This window comes from Manacus candei, unplaced genomic scaffold (genome assembly GCF_025592945.1).
Source record: "Manacus candei isolate 608988 ecotype Guabito, Panama unplaced genomic scaffold, ASM2559294v1 h1tg000084l, whole genome shotgun sequence".
Lineage (NCBI taxonomy): Eukaryota > Metazoa > Chordata > Aves > Passeriformes > Pipridae > Manacus > Manacus candei.
The window spans coordinates 4,713,101-4,726,308 of record NW_026138132.1 but is presented as its reverse complement, the minus strand read 5'-3'; the positions used below and the strand labels follow the sequence as shown (position 1 = coordinate 4,726,308).

Here is a 13,208-nt window from a genome sequence, read left to right as displayed (position 1 = left end):
GGAGTTGGACTGGATGATCCTTGTGGGTCCTATCCCGCTCAGGACATTCCATGGCTCCCATGGACATTCCCTGAGCCCCCATCACAGACCTGTAGGTGCTGGAGCATCACTCCCACGAGCTGCTTTAGGACTGATTGCTGTCCCAGGGAGGATGGCCACAGCCAGTTCCTGCCCCTTTCTCACCATACAGGCCTTGAGCAGGCCACTCTTCACAGCAGATGGACTTGAGCTCTTCTCAGAGGTCTCTGAAAACAGGCAGTTTATGTCTGGTTTGCAGCTCTCCCCTCCCTGCACAGCCCCCCTTGAACTTGTCCCTGTGGGACTTCCTTGTCTGTTCAGCTTCAGAGGGCAGGGCATCCCAGAGGAGGTGGGAAATGTTTCTGGAGGTGTTGGGCCCCTCTGCCCTCACTGAAGGGAATGTTTTCCATCACAAGAAATGGCTTGGATTGAAACTCTGCTCTAAGTGTGTGTGAATGGGAATGTGGGAATGTGAGCCTAACACTCTTTGTGTCCTGTTCAATGCTTCCTTGGGATGCTCACCTGGATCCAGACTCTCTCACTGGGGAAGACTCTCTGCTTGACTGTTCTCTGCTCTCTAACCCTGCTGCTGATCTCCTGGATGAGTTTGCTCCTGTAGCTTTTGCAGCTCAGCCTCACAAAGGTAAAGTGGCCCCTTGCTCTGCCCTGAGCCCTCCTTCTGTGTGGGCTGGAGCTGATGTAAAGCAAAGCTTGTACTGGTTTGCACAGGCAGGGACTGGTTTACACAGGCAGATGCTCTGCCCCATGTTCTGGTGGTGGTTTCTTTTCTTTCCCCCAAGCCACTGTTTTGTTTTCTTCCCAAACTTAGAATGTACACTGAAGTACTAAGGGAAAAAGCATAAAGTGTTCAGCTTGACTGTAAAGACAGGGTTTGTCAAAGTAGGTGACATTTCTCATGGAAGAGGGAAGGGAGTTCCCCAGCAGAAGGGATCCAGCAGGCATGAAGGGTGGGCTCTGTGTGCAGCCCTTCCTCAGGGAATGCACTCTGCTTTTGCTTTTCCACATGGGATTTAAGGCCTGTTTTTATGCTAAATGACTAAATCTGGAAGGGAGCCTGATAATCATCTGTCCCAGGGTTTTGAATCAAAAGGTGGGGTTTTTGGAGTTGCCATCCCAGGCACATGACTGAGCTCTTCCAGCTCTAGAGAATGTTTTCCTTGCCAGAGGATATCAGGAGAAGTTCTGGAGTCAGACTGCAGTGTCCCAGCAGACACACAGGAGAGCCCAGGTGCAATGTCCAGCTGAGAAAGGGAACAGTGTCCTGGGAGCACAAAGCAGAGGGAAGAGGAGAAGCAGAGCATCTGTGTGGTGATCCCAGGAGCTCAGGCCAGCCCTGGCAGTGCAGCAGTGCTGGGCAGTGATCACAGCTCTGCTCTCTGGCCATTGCTAAACAAGACTTGGGGGACCCTGGAGCTGGGGCAGAGCTCACATGGCTTTTCTTTTTCCCAAGCTGAAATCCAGGCCCTCTCCACGGCTGGAGCAGGGGCACAGGAATGCTGTGAGGAGCTGTCAGCTGGAGTGGGGTGTGCACAGGACCTTCTCCTGCTCTGGCCCATCCCTGTCCTGGGCTGGAGCAGCTCTGAGAAGGGCCTGTGTCCCCTGGGGACAGTGACAGGGGCTGGAGGCTGACTCACCTAAGCCAGGCTTGCAGGGAATATTGGATAATACCCGGGTGGGGGGGAAAGCCTGGACTTCTGGGCTATTTATTGCCTTGAAAAGAGAGGCCCCGAGCAGCAGTGCTGATTTCTGGGTGCCCCTTGGTGCTGGGTTGTGCTCAGCTCCTTTGGTGAGTATCCCTATAGCAATAGAAACGATCTGTCCTCAGAGGAATTGCTGTGAAAACAGTCTGTAATCAATTTTTACACTTGATGGCACTTCAGAATGAGTTTGTGTGTTCCACAGAGCTTTTGGGTTAAACAAGCAGTTGTTCTAATTGCTCAGTGCTGTAATACACTTCTGGGCCACTTTATTTTGTGTAAATGGCTTGAGCTGTGTGTGGAGCAGTTCCTGCTCCCTCCTGGAACACAGCAAAGCCCAAACGTTGTTGGTGTGGCTTAATGAGAAAATGAATTAACAGGCTCCTGTGGGGCCCTCCCAGGCTGCCCTGCTGTTTCCTCTGGGATGGGAAAGGATCATGTTTGATGAGAACATGAGGCTCTGTTAGCACAGGAGAGGGGGTGAGGGGGCAAGTTATTAAAATAACTTCCAGAACTAATTTATGGCTTGTTTTCAACCCCTGATTCTCTAGGTCTGGGTGTGGTTATTAACTGTGCATCAGTCTCAGTCCTTGATTTGTTTATCCAGTCCTGGTGGGGATGATGTGAAACCCCCCTGGGGCAGGAGCTGCTGTCCCTGGGCACCATCAGCCTGTGGAGCTGCAGCTCTGCCTGTTCCCAGTGGGACCAGGAGGGCTGGAAGAGCAGCCCTGCTCCCAGCAGGGTCTGGTGCTGCAGCCATTCCACAGGATCCTTCCTCTGTCCATCACTGGGCTGTTTGTTGGCCTTGGAATTTGTGCTCAGCCTTCAGGGTGCCTGAATTTGCCTTTGCTGGTTCAGCCCTGAGCTCTGTGTGTGAGGGGGAGGGTTTTTCTCCTGCCGGTGACACTGAGCTGAGCTCCAGTGCTTTCGGAGGGGTTGTACCAAGCAGGGACACTCTCCAGCCTTTCCCTCTCCTCAGGATAGGGCAGAGCTGAGCTGTGCTCCTTCAGCACCTCGTGCAGCACCTCTGGGGCTGGGAACAGCTGGGGGTGTAAATGCCCTGGAAAAGGGATGCTTACAGAGGCTCCTGGGTAGGTTGGGAAGAGCCACAAACAAATCTCTCCAGGGACAGAGTGATGACAAGATGAGACTTCCTGTTAGGATGAAGCACCTTTGTGTGTTTGACTCTTGGCACTGCTCTCCTGGAACATTTTAAGGAAGGGCTGAACGTGCCATGGTCTGGTTAGGATGTGGTGTTCAATCATAGGTTGGACTTGAGGTCTTCTCCAGCCTAACTCAATCTGTGATCTGAGGTTTGTCCTTCCTGGGTCTGATCCTCCAGGGCACAGTGTAGTTCCACAAGTGGTTTCTTGCATTAGCCAACCCCAAACCTGTTAACATCTTTGTCAGCTCTGGGTAAAGAGCTTTTTTTCCCCAGTAGGAGTCCAACAGGAATGTTCCTGTTCTGTGAAAACCATCAGCTTGTGCGTGTCCTTGCTGGGCTTTTCACGTAGGAATTGAGGAGCAGATTTTGGAAGGTATTTTAGGTGTCTGAAGTGACAAGCAGTGATGCACAGTGAGTGAGGGAGCCTCTGAAGGTACATAATTGCCTGATAAGGTGGATAAATGGTTCATCTCCTCTGGAGATGGTTGAAAGTGCCTCCCACCAAGTGTGGAGCTGTGGCTGACGTGGTTTGAAATCAGTGGATTTATCTCCCAGAGCTGCTTGAGGGGCCTTTAAATCTGGTTACATTTTCAGGTGTGTAAACTCCTTGGAAATCTGACTTGATGTTCACTTGCTGTTTTAGTGCCGTGGGTGAACGCTCATGGGTTTGTCTCAGAGATGATGGGAATTTCTTCTCTGTGTTCTTTTTTTCCCAGCCCTTTTCCTCTCCCTGTGCTTGAGAGCTGGGAGCCAGAGAGCCAGACTGTGCTCTCAGACCATGCTAATGGCAAAGAACACCTTCAGTCCTTGGGAGTTTAACCCCAGGCCTCTGCCACAGCTCTGAACTCTCCAGCTGAGCCTTCAGACTGGCCAGATTTTGTTCTGGCTCTTGTGACTTGGCTTCGTTTGGTTTGGTTTTATCCCCTCTACTTCTGTATTTAATTGGCTCTCCACCTTCTTACCCAGACTTACCAACTTTATTTCACCTTTTAAATGAAACTCCTGCTTCTGAACCCTGTTTCTGAAAACATAGAGATGTTCTAACCCTTCCTGGCAATGCTAACCAGCCTCTCTGCTGTCTTTGCTTCTTTACTCTCTTTCTCTTCTATGCTGCAGAAGATACTAACCTGATATCAGGCTTTGATGCTCCTGAGGGCTCTGAAAAAGTGACAGAAGATGAGTTTGACCCAATTCCAGTGTTGATATCCAAAAATTCACAAGGTAAGCCAGGATGTGGGGGTGAAAAAGGGAAGGAGAAAAGGAAAACAGTGAACATATAAATTAGTTCTGGGGCAGTGGTGCTGCAGCAGGTGTGACTAGTCCAAACCCTAAACTGTAGATACATCAGTGTGGTATTTAGGGAGCTTAGTCTGTCTCTGAGATACGCTGGCCTTGAAATTTCTGTAGGTTCTCTGTTTGGGAGAGGATTCCATGTCCAAAAAGATAAGAAGTGCAAGGATTTCAGATCCCATGAGGTCATTGCTCCCAGCCTGCCAGGAGAGCACAGACACCTCTTGCTGAGGTGCTGGGAGAACTCTGCTCTCCCACGTTCCCATTTGCTGTCCAGGCCAATAAAGGAGATCCTTTGGCTTTTGAGTGAGCTTGGCATGAGGAACAACAAACGGGCTGATGATGATGATAATGATCCTTTATAATCCCAAAACTCCTGCTGAAATTGGGGCTTTTTCAAAGGTGCTTGTGGGAACTGAGTGTGAGGTTTGGTTGATGGTCCCCACCTCCTTTGAAGGGCTCTGAGCAGGAGAGTCTGTGGGACTTCAGACCGTGGTGTCCCCTCAGTTGAGGAGCTCTTGGCCAGCACTTCCAGCCTCACACAGGGCTATGGAGGAGCAGCAGCACTTTTGGCTTAAAGCCACAACAGTGCTGTGTTTTTAGCTCTTCAGGGACAGAATCAGGCACCGTTTCACAGCCTGCTCAGTGAAGTGGGTCCTACCTCTGCGGTCACACTGTTGAAAAGTTTTGATTACAGCTTCTGGTGTACTGGTGAAGGTTTAAAGACAACTCTAGGGTTCTTCTTTTTTTTTTTTTTTTCCCTCAGTTTGATCACAGAACTTTTTGGCTTCCCTAGCTCCCACTTCTGGCCCCAGCAGGAATGTGCTGTGCCCCTGCTCTGCACCCGTGTTGGCTTTCAAAGACTTGTTAGACATAGTTCAGACATTACAAACCCTGCTCCTGCTGGAAGTCAGAGGAGATTTCTCCCAAATCTGGGCCAGGATAGGCTACCTTGAGTACAGAGAAGATTCTTGAGGGGTTGGAACCAGATGGTCTTTAAGGTCCCTTCCACCCCAGCCTGTTCTGGGATCCTTTCCTTATGTGTCCAGGTCCCAGTTACAGAAAGCCCCATGAGAGCTCAGCTCTCCTGGAAGCGGCTGCAAACCAAAGATGCTCTTAAAATAGCAACTTAATTTCAAGATTTAAAACTCTGAACTGTCTTTAGGTTGTGGGAGTCCTTGGAATTGCTTTAGTGACCCTTTAGTAAGGACAGGATTCTGCAGCCTGGATAAACCTCAGGGAAGGAGCTGGTGTTTGTAGGGATTTGTTGGCTGCTGTGCTGGTTGGTTTGGGGGGAGAGGGTGGAAGAGCAAGGAGGGGTTGTTGTTGCTGTTGTGATAGTAATGAGAAGAGCTTGAGCAAATTTTCTGTTTTGCTTTGACTTTTTTCTTTCTTGCTTGATCTTGAACTTCTGAAACTGTCGTGTGTGTGTGTCCTGTTCAATACTGAATTCCTATCTCTCACACTTTCAGGTGGGCATTCTAGAAACAACAGTGGAAGCTCTGAGTCCAGTCTTCCCAACATAGCCAGGTCTTTACTGCTGGTGGATCAGCTGATAGACCTGTAGCAGTGGCACAGTAGCAGCCGCAGTTTCTGTCCCGTACCCAACCCTCCGTCCCGTTGCCAGAAGAGTTTCCTCCCGTTGTGCTTCTTTGGGGCTTTGCTCTTTTTTTTTTTCTTAATTAAAAGAAAAATCTGCCAACAGGAGACAGTCACCCACCTTTCTCGTGTCTTCCCATGGCCTGGGAAGGATTCTGTCTCAGTTCTCCAGGCAGCCTGTCCTCCCTAAAGCTCTGAACGCCTGCTCTGGTTCCTCTGCTCCTCCCCGTAGCCCGTGTGCAGGGAGCACCGTGGGGAGCAGGGAACAGCAGCTGCTCTGGGCCCCTGCCTGCAAGAGCCTCCCCTGCCCAGAGCAGGGGGGCACGGTGTGGGTCAACCTCTGCTTTGTGCTTTGGGATCTGGGCTTGTCCCTGTTTTCCCTGGATGGGCAGGAGGAAGGGGCCGGGGGACAGTGGTGGGGACGTCCCTCACCTGCAGGATCCAGGTCAGGAGAGCTCATGGCTCTGAATTGGCTTCAGAGGAGGAGGAAGCCCCGAGTTCCTCTGAAACAGCCCAGCCCATACTCTGGTGATGGTGCAGATGAAGAGTTTTCCAGCTGCCCCCAGCCCATGGTTTGCTGTTTAACAATCCTGCTCGGGAATGAACTGCACTTCCTGGGGGAGGGAAAACCAGGAAAAAAAGAGAAAAGAAAAAGAGGAAAAAACCAGATTGTTAAAGCTGCAGACATGACCTTAGGTGAAACGTAACGAGGTTTTGAACCAAATCCATGTGAGTATGGTTGTGACTGGCATTTTGTTGACCTTTTTTTGGGTGAAAAGGGCACTGTGGCAGCAGCAGATGTATTTTCTGTGATTTCTGTGTTTGACTGGAAAGAAAAAAATCCCCCCGACCTGCTGTAAATTGTGTATGAAACAAATTGTCCTGCGGTCGTTCTGTCCGTTTTCAGTCCCGGTTTTGGTCCAGCCTCTGGTCTCTGGTCTGGGTTCCCCTTTCTCCCGTGACTGCTGTGGTGCACCCGGGTCAGTGTGGACCCCTTGTTTCAGTAGCAGAGGTTCCTGTGGGCCCTTCTCCCCGGTCTCTGAACACGCATGCACTCGGTTCGGGTGGTTTGAAACCAGTGCTGCTACAGCTCGATGGGGTTTCCCTTTTCTTTTCCCTCCACATGCTTAGTTGGTCAACTTTGCTGGATACGCTCACCTCGTTTTCCTTGGCTTATCCCGAAGTGCGGAATTTCTATCTTGTATTTGAGAGCTCTCTCTGCCCAGAAGGACTGTCCCTCCCTCTGTAGTGGACTCTCCCAGCTTCCTGCTCTCCCCGTGTCTGTGTTTGTAGCTGTATTAGTAACAGTGCAGTTCCCACGTGCGAAAGTTCGAGCGACTGAATGTCTGTGCTGACCTCGCTGAGAAGGGAAGAGACCCAAGTTTGTGACTCCTCCTTTTCCTCCCTCCATCCCCCCAACACTCCGTTTAACCAGTTCTGTACATAGATCTCCCATCGGTTGTGTCTCTACATTACTCTTCTTTTAAAACCTACACTTAATAATAAAAGTATTGCTTAAGTGTGTTGTATCATTACATGTGTATACTGCACTTTCCAAGAGAAGCTTTACATGAGAACTATGGAAATGACCTTAGTAAAATTGTGGATAGAACTTTATTATTTTTTTGTTTTATATTCCTAAAGCACAGGCAAGCTGGACTGGAAAACATGAAGACGCTATAGATAGAAAGTTATTGTATAGTCAGATACTGAGATTATATGAAAAGAGAATGGATTTTAAAAAGTAACCATCTACTGTATATTAGAAACAAAGATTTCTGTGAATTAAAGTACTTTTAAAGAATGTTTAAGATTTTAAATCTAATGGCGCTTGTTCAAGGGTTCTGGAAAAAAATGACAAATGCACTGGGTTGTTAATAATGCTATTAAATAAGCAGATGTGAATGTTTATTTTATTGCTTTTTCAAGTAGCTGTTCGTGGGTGTGGGTGGAAGTATGATATTTTAGAGATGTCTGTTCTTTGACCTCCTTCATCAGCAAATCCTCGCCACGTGTTTGCGGAGCGAATGGGAGATGAGAGATGAGATGAGATGAGTGGAGATTGGGGATTCATTTTAAACTCCAGAAACTGTGACTGTCCTACAGGCACTGGCTGGTGTTGGTGCTGCTCAGAGCTGGGGAGTTTGAGTGGAAGCTGCTGCTGGGGGGGGACAGACTGAACCTCCCTCGTGTCCCTGTGGGACGTGCCTGGTACCTGGTGCTGCCCAGGTGGTGTCAGTGAGGCTGTTGGAGCTTGGTTGGAGCCTTGTTTGAAGCTGAGGGAGATGTTTCTGTCCCCTTTGAAGGGCTGGGGGGTCAGGAGGTGTTAGGTAACATGGCACAAACCTACAGTCAGTGAAATCCCAGCAGTGTTCTCCTCTCTGCCCGGTGCTGTTCCTGAGTGTTGGGATGACAGAGGGCTCTGGGGCTTGCAGTGGTGGCATTGACTGTTCTGGTGGATCCTCCTGGCAGGGAACTGCAAACACAACCACAGGACATGGAGCCATTTCCCTTCCCGTCAAGGCTGTGCTGTGGGTGCAAGAACAAACTGGGATTGGGTGGGAAATGTTCAGAGAGTAGCTGGAATTTCGATATTGGTTCTCGGTTGTTCGGGGGGGACGTGGGCTGAGAAATGCCCCTGCCTTTGGAAACCTTCTGGTTCACCTTTCAACAGATGGGCACAAGTGTCACCCCACAGTTGAGAGATCAGCCAATTGTGTTGTTTCTGACAATACCCACTGTGTTGGGAGCATCCATCCCAAACCAGAAGGTGCAGCTTCCTGGGTTTGGACTGTCCAAACTTCCTGGGGTCCCGTGGGCCCTCCTTGGCCAGGGCAGTGGGTGCTGTGTGAGCAGCTGGGGCAGTCTGGGCTGGGGGGACAATCTTGGCACCGTTGGCTTTATGGCAAACCTGCATCATCCCCCAGCCCACTCACCACAGGTGAAGGGCAGCTTGAGCCAATCTGTGCAGAGCAAAGTTATTTTTAGTGGGGGCTTCTTGCAAAGGAACAACGAAAGTGTTCTTTGGCCTGAAAGCTTGCAGGGTGTTCCCTCCAGTGGCTGTCCAAAAACACCTGCTTTGAAAATTGATTTTTTTTTAAAATTTGTTATTACAGTGAAAGTTCAGGTGTGATTCAGAGCAGGGGCAGAGTTCAGCAGCTTTTGGGGTATCCAAGCAAAGGTGAAATGTGGAGCTTGTGGAAGGGGAACTACAGGAAACGCCATCGGGTGCCCCATGTGCTGCAGCTGCAGCAGCTGAAGTGGGGGCATGTGGAAGTTCAGCCCAGCTTCTCTAGTTCAGGAGCTCCCCTGGGAATCAGTGGGAGCTGGGACAGGGGCAGTGAGTGATGAGGGAGCTGATGCTCAGCTGGGTCGTGGCAGTCGGGCGAGGTGGGTGCCCTGTCTCTGTGCTGAGGTGTGTGGGCACTGCACACTCAGCTGCTGCCCTCCAGCAGGAAACACAGACCTGGGGGGGAATTAAAAAAGGGTTTCTTGTATTTATTTGTTGCTCCTGTGCAGTCCCTGTCTGTGCTGGGAGGAGCCCTGGTCCAGGCTCCAGATCCTGCTGTTCCCAGGAGGAAGGGTGGGCTGCTCCAGGGACATCCCTGCTGTGGGACTCCTGCCTGGCACAGGAGGGACCTTCACCCCATGGGACTCGCCTTGTGTTTTCCTTAGCGGGTCAGTGGCTGTACCTTAAAGAGGACTCGTGTCCATAACTCCTGGTTTGGGCACAGCCCAGTGAGGGGGGAGCACAAGGATGCTCTTGGTGTCCAGGGTGTTAGTTTGGGAACTGCTGGAATGTGGGGTTTGGGCTTGGTGTAGCTCATGCCTGGTCTCACTGTCATGGTGCAGGTGGCTGTACATGAGTGCCCAAACTAGGGCATTAAATTCCTTCTCTTGTGGAGCTGCAGGCCCTGGCTCTGCCTCCAGGTCTCCTCCTGTGCAGTGGCTTTGGGCAGAAACACGGAGTTCTGTCTGCACTGGGCAGTGACACAGGTGACACTGACCTCTGGTGCCCTGCTGTAGCACCTCCTGTGGAACTGCTGCCTGGGGGTGGTTCTGTATTGCCTTTAAGGAGATTGCTTCTAGGAATTGGGATGCAAGAAAAGACTCCACTGTGCAAGAACAAAGGAAGGAGAAGCTTTTTGACCCTTTTTAAGTGCCAAACTACTAATCCTGCACACTGGTAATTCTGCTGATCTTTAGCCACAGTTACTGCTGAGACCTTCCTGACTTGGGCTTGAAATCAGGAGAGTTTTCTGTCTCCTCTGACTTTGTTTTGGACTCTGCTCCAGAAGTGAGGTCCTCATCACTGTGGCGACTGCTCTGCCTTAGGGACTAAATATTTTCTAATTTTGCTCTTGGTTATTTCAGTACTCTCCCACTTCAAGGCACTGTTTTCCTTGGAAGCTGGGGAAAGTCCAGGTGTCAGGGCTGTAACCTGGGGTAAATGGCCTTTTCTTCAGGTTGCTGTCTGGATACACAAAGGGTGTATTTCTGGAGTACTGAGTGATAAGTGGTTTTATTTTTATGGTTCTCCCTGTGGAAAGAGAGTTTGAGTATAGTTTGGAATTTTCTTTAGTACCTATGTCTGACCCTGGAATAAAATATTATACACCAGTGTTGTACAGGGGCAGGGAGAAACCTCATCTGTAAGCTCCAGCTTCTGTAAAGATTTGCTGCTGTAAAGCTTGTGGCTGTTTGCAGTGTGCAGTCCTTAAACCTGAGCACTAAGGAAAACCTGAGGGATGCTTCCCCTTGGAGGAACACCCAGACCTCAGGAGTCTGCAGGAAGAGGGGACAGCCAAGGAGCTCCCAGTGAAGGAGCCTGGCTCAGGGTAGGCACGTGTTGGGAAATGCTGCCTCTGCCAAAGGGACATCTCTGCATGAGGGGTTGTGGTGCTTTGTGTGTTGGCCCAAGAGATCCAGGCCTGGTTCTTTTCAGGCCCCTTGTGCAGCGTGAACAGGGCCCAGTGCCCATGGAGGAGGGACCAAAAGGCACTGCCTTAGTCTGATGAGATTTAGACTTGGGTTCACTCTTGCTGTCAGCAGGTCGTGCAGTGACCCCTTCTGTCCTGCCCTGTAACAGAACAACAGTGTCTGTTTTGGCCATCCAGGCCTTTCCATGGGGAGCTGTCCCTGGAGCACCTCAGCCCCCCTGGTCTCTGATCTCAGCCCCGCTGGAGCATCTGGAATTCCCTGTTGTCCTGAGAGTCAGGGACAGGAGCCTCTGGAATGATGGTCTGCAAGACCCATAGTTGTGGCTGCTTATGGGAAGCACTGGCCTGGTCTTGTTATCTCTGCCCTGCCCTTCCCACGGCAGGGTTGGGTTTGATGGGGATCTCAGTGCCAGCATTAGCTCAGAGCCTTTTTTACCAGATGGCATCAGCTGCTGTGAGAGGTGTCTGAGCCACACACACAGTTTGCTGAGGTAAAACACTGGTGTGATGTCTTCCTTGTTGTAGGGATGCTGCTATAGCTCCCTCTGGGACCATTCCTTTGCTTTCTGCCAAAGGAAAAGCTGAGGGAACCAAGAAATGTGGGAAGGAAGCTGCTGAGATGGGTTACAGTGGGAGGGGTCTGGAAGTGCCAGGTCTCCCTTGTTCAGGATCAGAGACACAGACCCTGGCAGTGCAGTTGGTGCTCCGGTCCTGCCAGTGAATTCCCAAACTCTCAGGTAACACTTGACCATCTCTGTGCCCATTGTTGTTGTGTTCAAATTACCAGGGCCCTTCCCTTGTGGTACTGCCCAGCAGCTCTGACTGAAATGGCTCCTGCTGAGCCATCACTTAGGTTTTATCTCCCAGAGTAACTTACAGCTCCTGCACGGGCCTTGGCAAGGGAGAAAACAGCCTCTGGGCATTCAGTGCCCTTCTCTCTTAGGATGGGCAGAGAGAGCATTGGAAAAAGCCATTTTCCTGAGCTAGAGTGTTCTGCCTCTCGTCCGGTGCCTCCCGTTCAGAGCCGTGCTGCTCCTGCCCTGAGCAGAGCTGAGATCCTGCCCCCTCTGACTCTGTCCTGGCTTACGTGGGCACAGGCACCTGCTGACACACGTAACCAGGCAGGGAACACCGACCCAACGGGGTGTTTGTGCTGTTCTTGTGCAGAGGGGGCCTTGGTTTGCACTGGCATCATGTTCTCTATGGTAAATACCTTTTTCCCTTGGTTCCTTAATCTGTAGTTCATGGGGAATTCGGAGGCATTTGTGAGATGTGGCAGCTGCTCTTGCTCTGCCTCAGCCTGTGTGCCCAGAATGTGCCAGTAACACCTGGGCAGTGTGTACCCACCTCCAGGGCCTTGTGTTCCTGTGATCCAAGGGTGGCATCTCAGGGGAAACCAGTGCGACAACGGAGGCTTCAGGAAAGACAGAGGGTGTTTTTGTAGAGCAACTGGTCAAATGTTCACATATCTGCACTGTCTTTATTTAGCAGTGTCATGTATCCAAGTGAAGAGTTTCCCAATAAATACCAGTTTTGATGCCTAATGAACGCCTGCTGTGTCTTTAATTGTGAGAGGTGCTGGAGAAGGGGATAACCTGTGTGTGTCCATGGCTCATGGAGCAGTGCCCTGAGGGCTGTGATGGGTGTGCAAACATGACTGACTGACCTGGGCAGAGCTTTCCCCGGGTGAGGAGGCTGCTCTGGCACAGCAGGGTGTGTGGGTTAGTGCCCTGCTGTCCGTGGGCACCAACCAGCCTCCTCACCCTCCTCGTTCTTCCTGCAATTCCTACTGCTTAGTTTTCATGTGATTTTTTCCTGTCCTCTTGCTAACATGAGTCCAATGACACACTCCCAACCTGCCAGTAGTTCTGTGAAGGTAAGAGATCTTCTGTTCTGTCTGTGTGAGTCGTGAGGCAAAACCAACCCTGGAGAAGGGCAGGGCAGCCTCTCCCTGCACTGTCTTGTTATCAAATCCAGAAACAAGCCAGGTCATTGTAGTCATGATCCTTGATTTAAAGTCAGGGTATGGATGTTTAAAAATGGTTTCTCTGGCAGTAGTTTAAAATGATGCTGCTGCAGTTACAAGGATTCACTAAAAGCTGTAGGCTGACCTTCAGTCTTTGAAAGGGCCATGTTATTTTAGCAGATTGAGGGGCATTCCTGTGTATTTTCCAAGCCTGAGTGTAATTCCACGTATCCGTGGGCTGGCTCACAGGAACAGAGGCTGTGCCAAGCGGTGGCTGTGCTCAGAGGGCAGCCAGCAGGGCAGCAGGCAGTGACAGAACTTGTCTGTCTGCTGGAGCTTCACTCTGGGCAGCAGCGTTGGGACGTGAATGGGGTGGTGCTGAGAGTGCTGCGTGTGCCCCTGCGTGTGTCAGACATCCTCCACCTCTGAGCAGTGGTGCCTGTGTGTCCCCAGGCTGGGTTAGTTGTGTGTCAGCTCGTGTGTCGTAAACACCTTCCTGGCATTTTTAGTTC

General features: G+C 50.7%; 1 protein-coding gene across 9 annotated transcripts in view; it reads left to right on the top strand.

Moving 5' to 3' along the window:
* AAK1 (AP2 associated kinase 1) overlaps positions 1 to 13,208 on the top strand; it is an 83,708-nt gene that overhangs the window by 64,643 nt on the left and 5,857 nt on the right. Inside the window, exons 20-22 of one of the 9 annotated variants that reach the window (XM_051812047.1) lie at positions 551 to 661; positions 4,018 to 4,122; positions 5,664 to 7,699. The exons of 3 other annotated variants lie outside the window; for them this stretch is intronic. In XM_051812047.1, the coding sequence (XP_051668007.1) occupies positions 551 to 661; positions 4,018 to 4,122; positions 5,664 to 5,758 (311 nt within the window). In that variant the 3' untranslated portion in view covers positions 5,759 to 7,699. Of the gene's footprint in view, positions 1 to 550; positions 662 to 4,017; positions 4,123 to 5,663; positions 7,700 to 13,208 lie in introns of those variants that run through there. 5 more of the 9 variants (XM_051812055.1, XM_051812048.1, XM_051812044.1 and 2 more) reach the window with 5 other exon arrangements.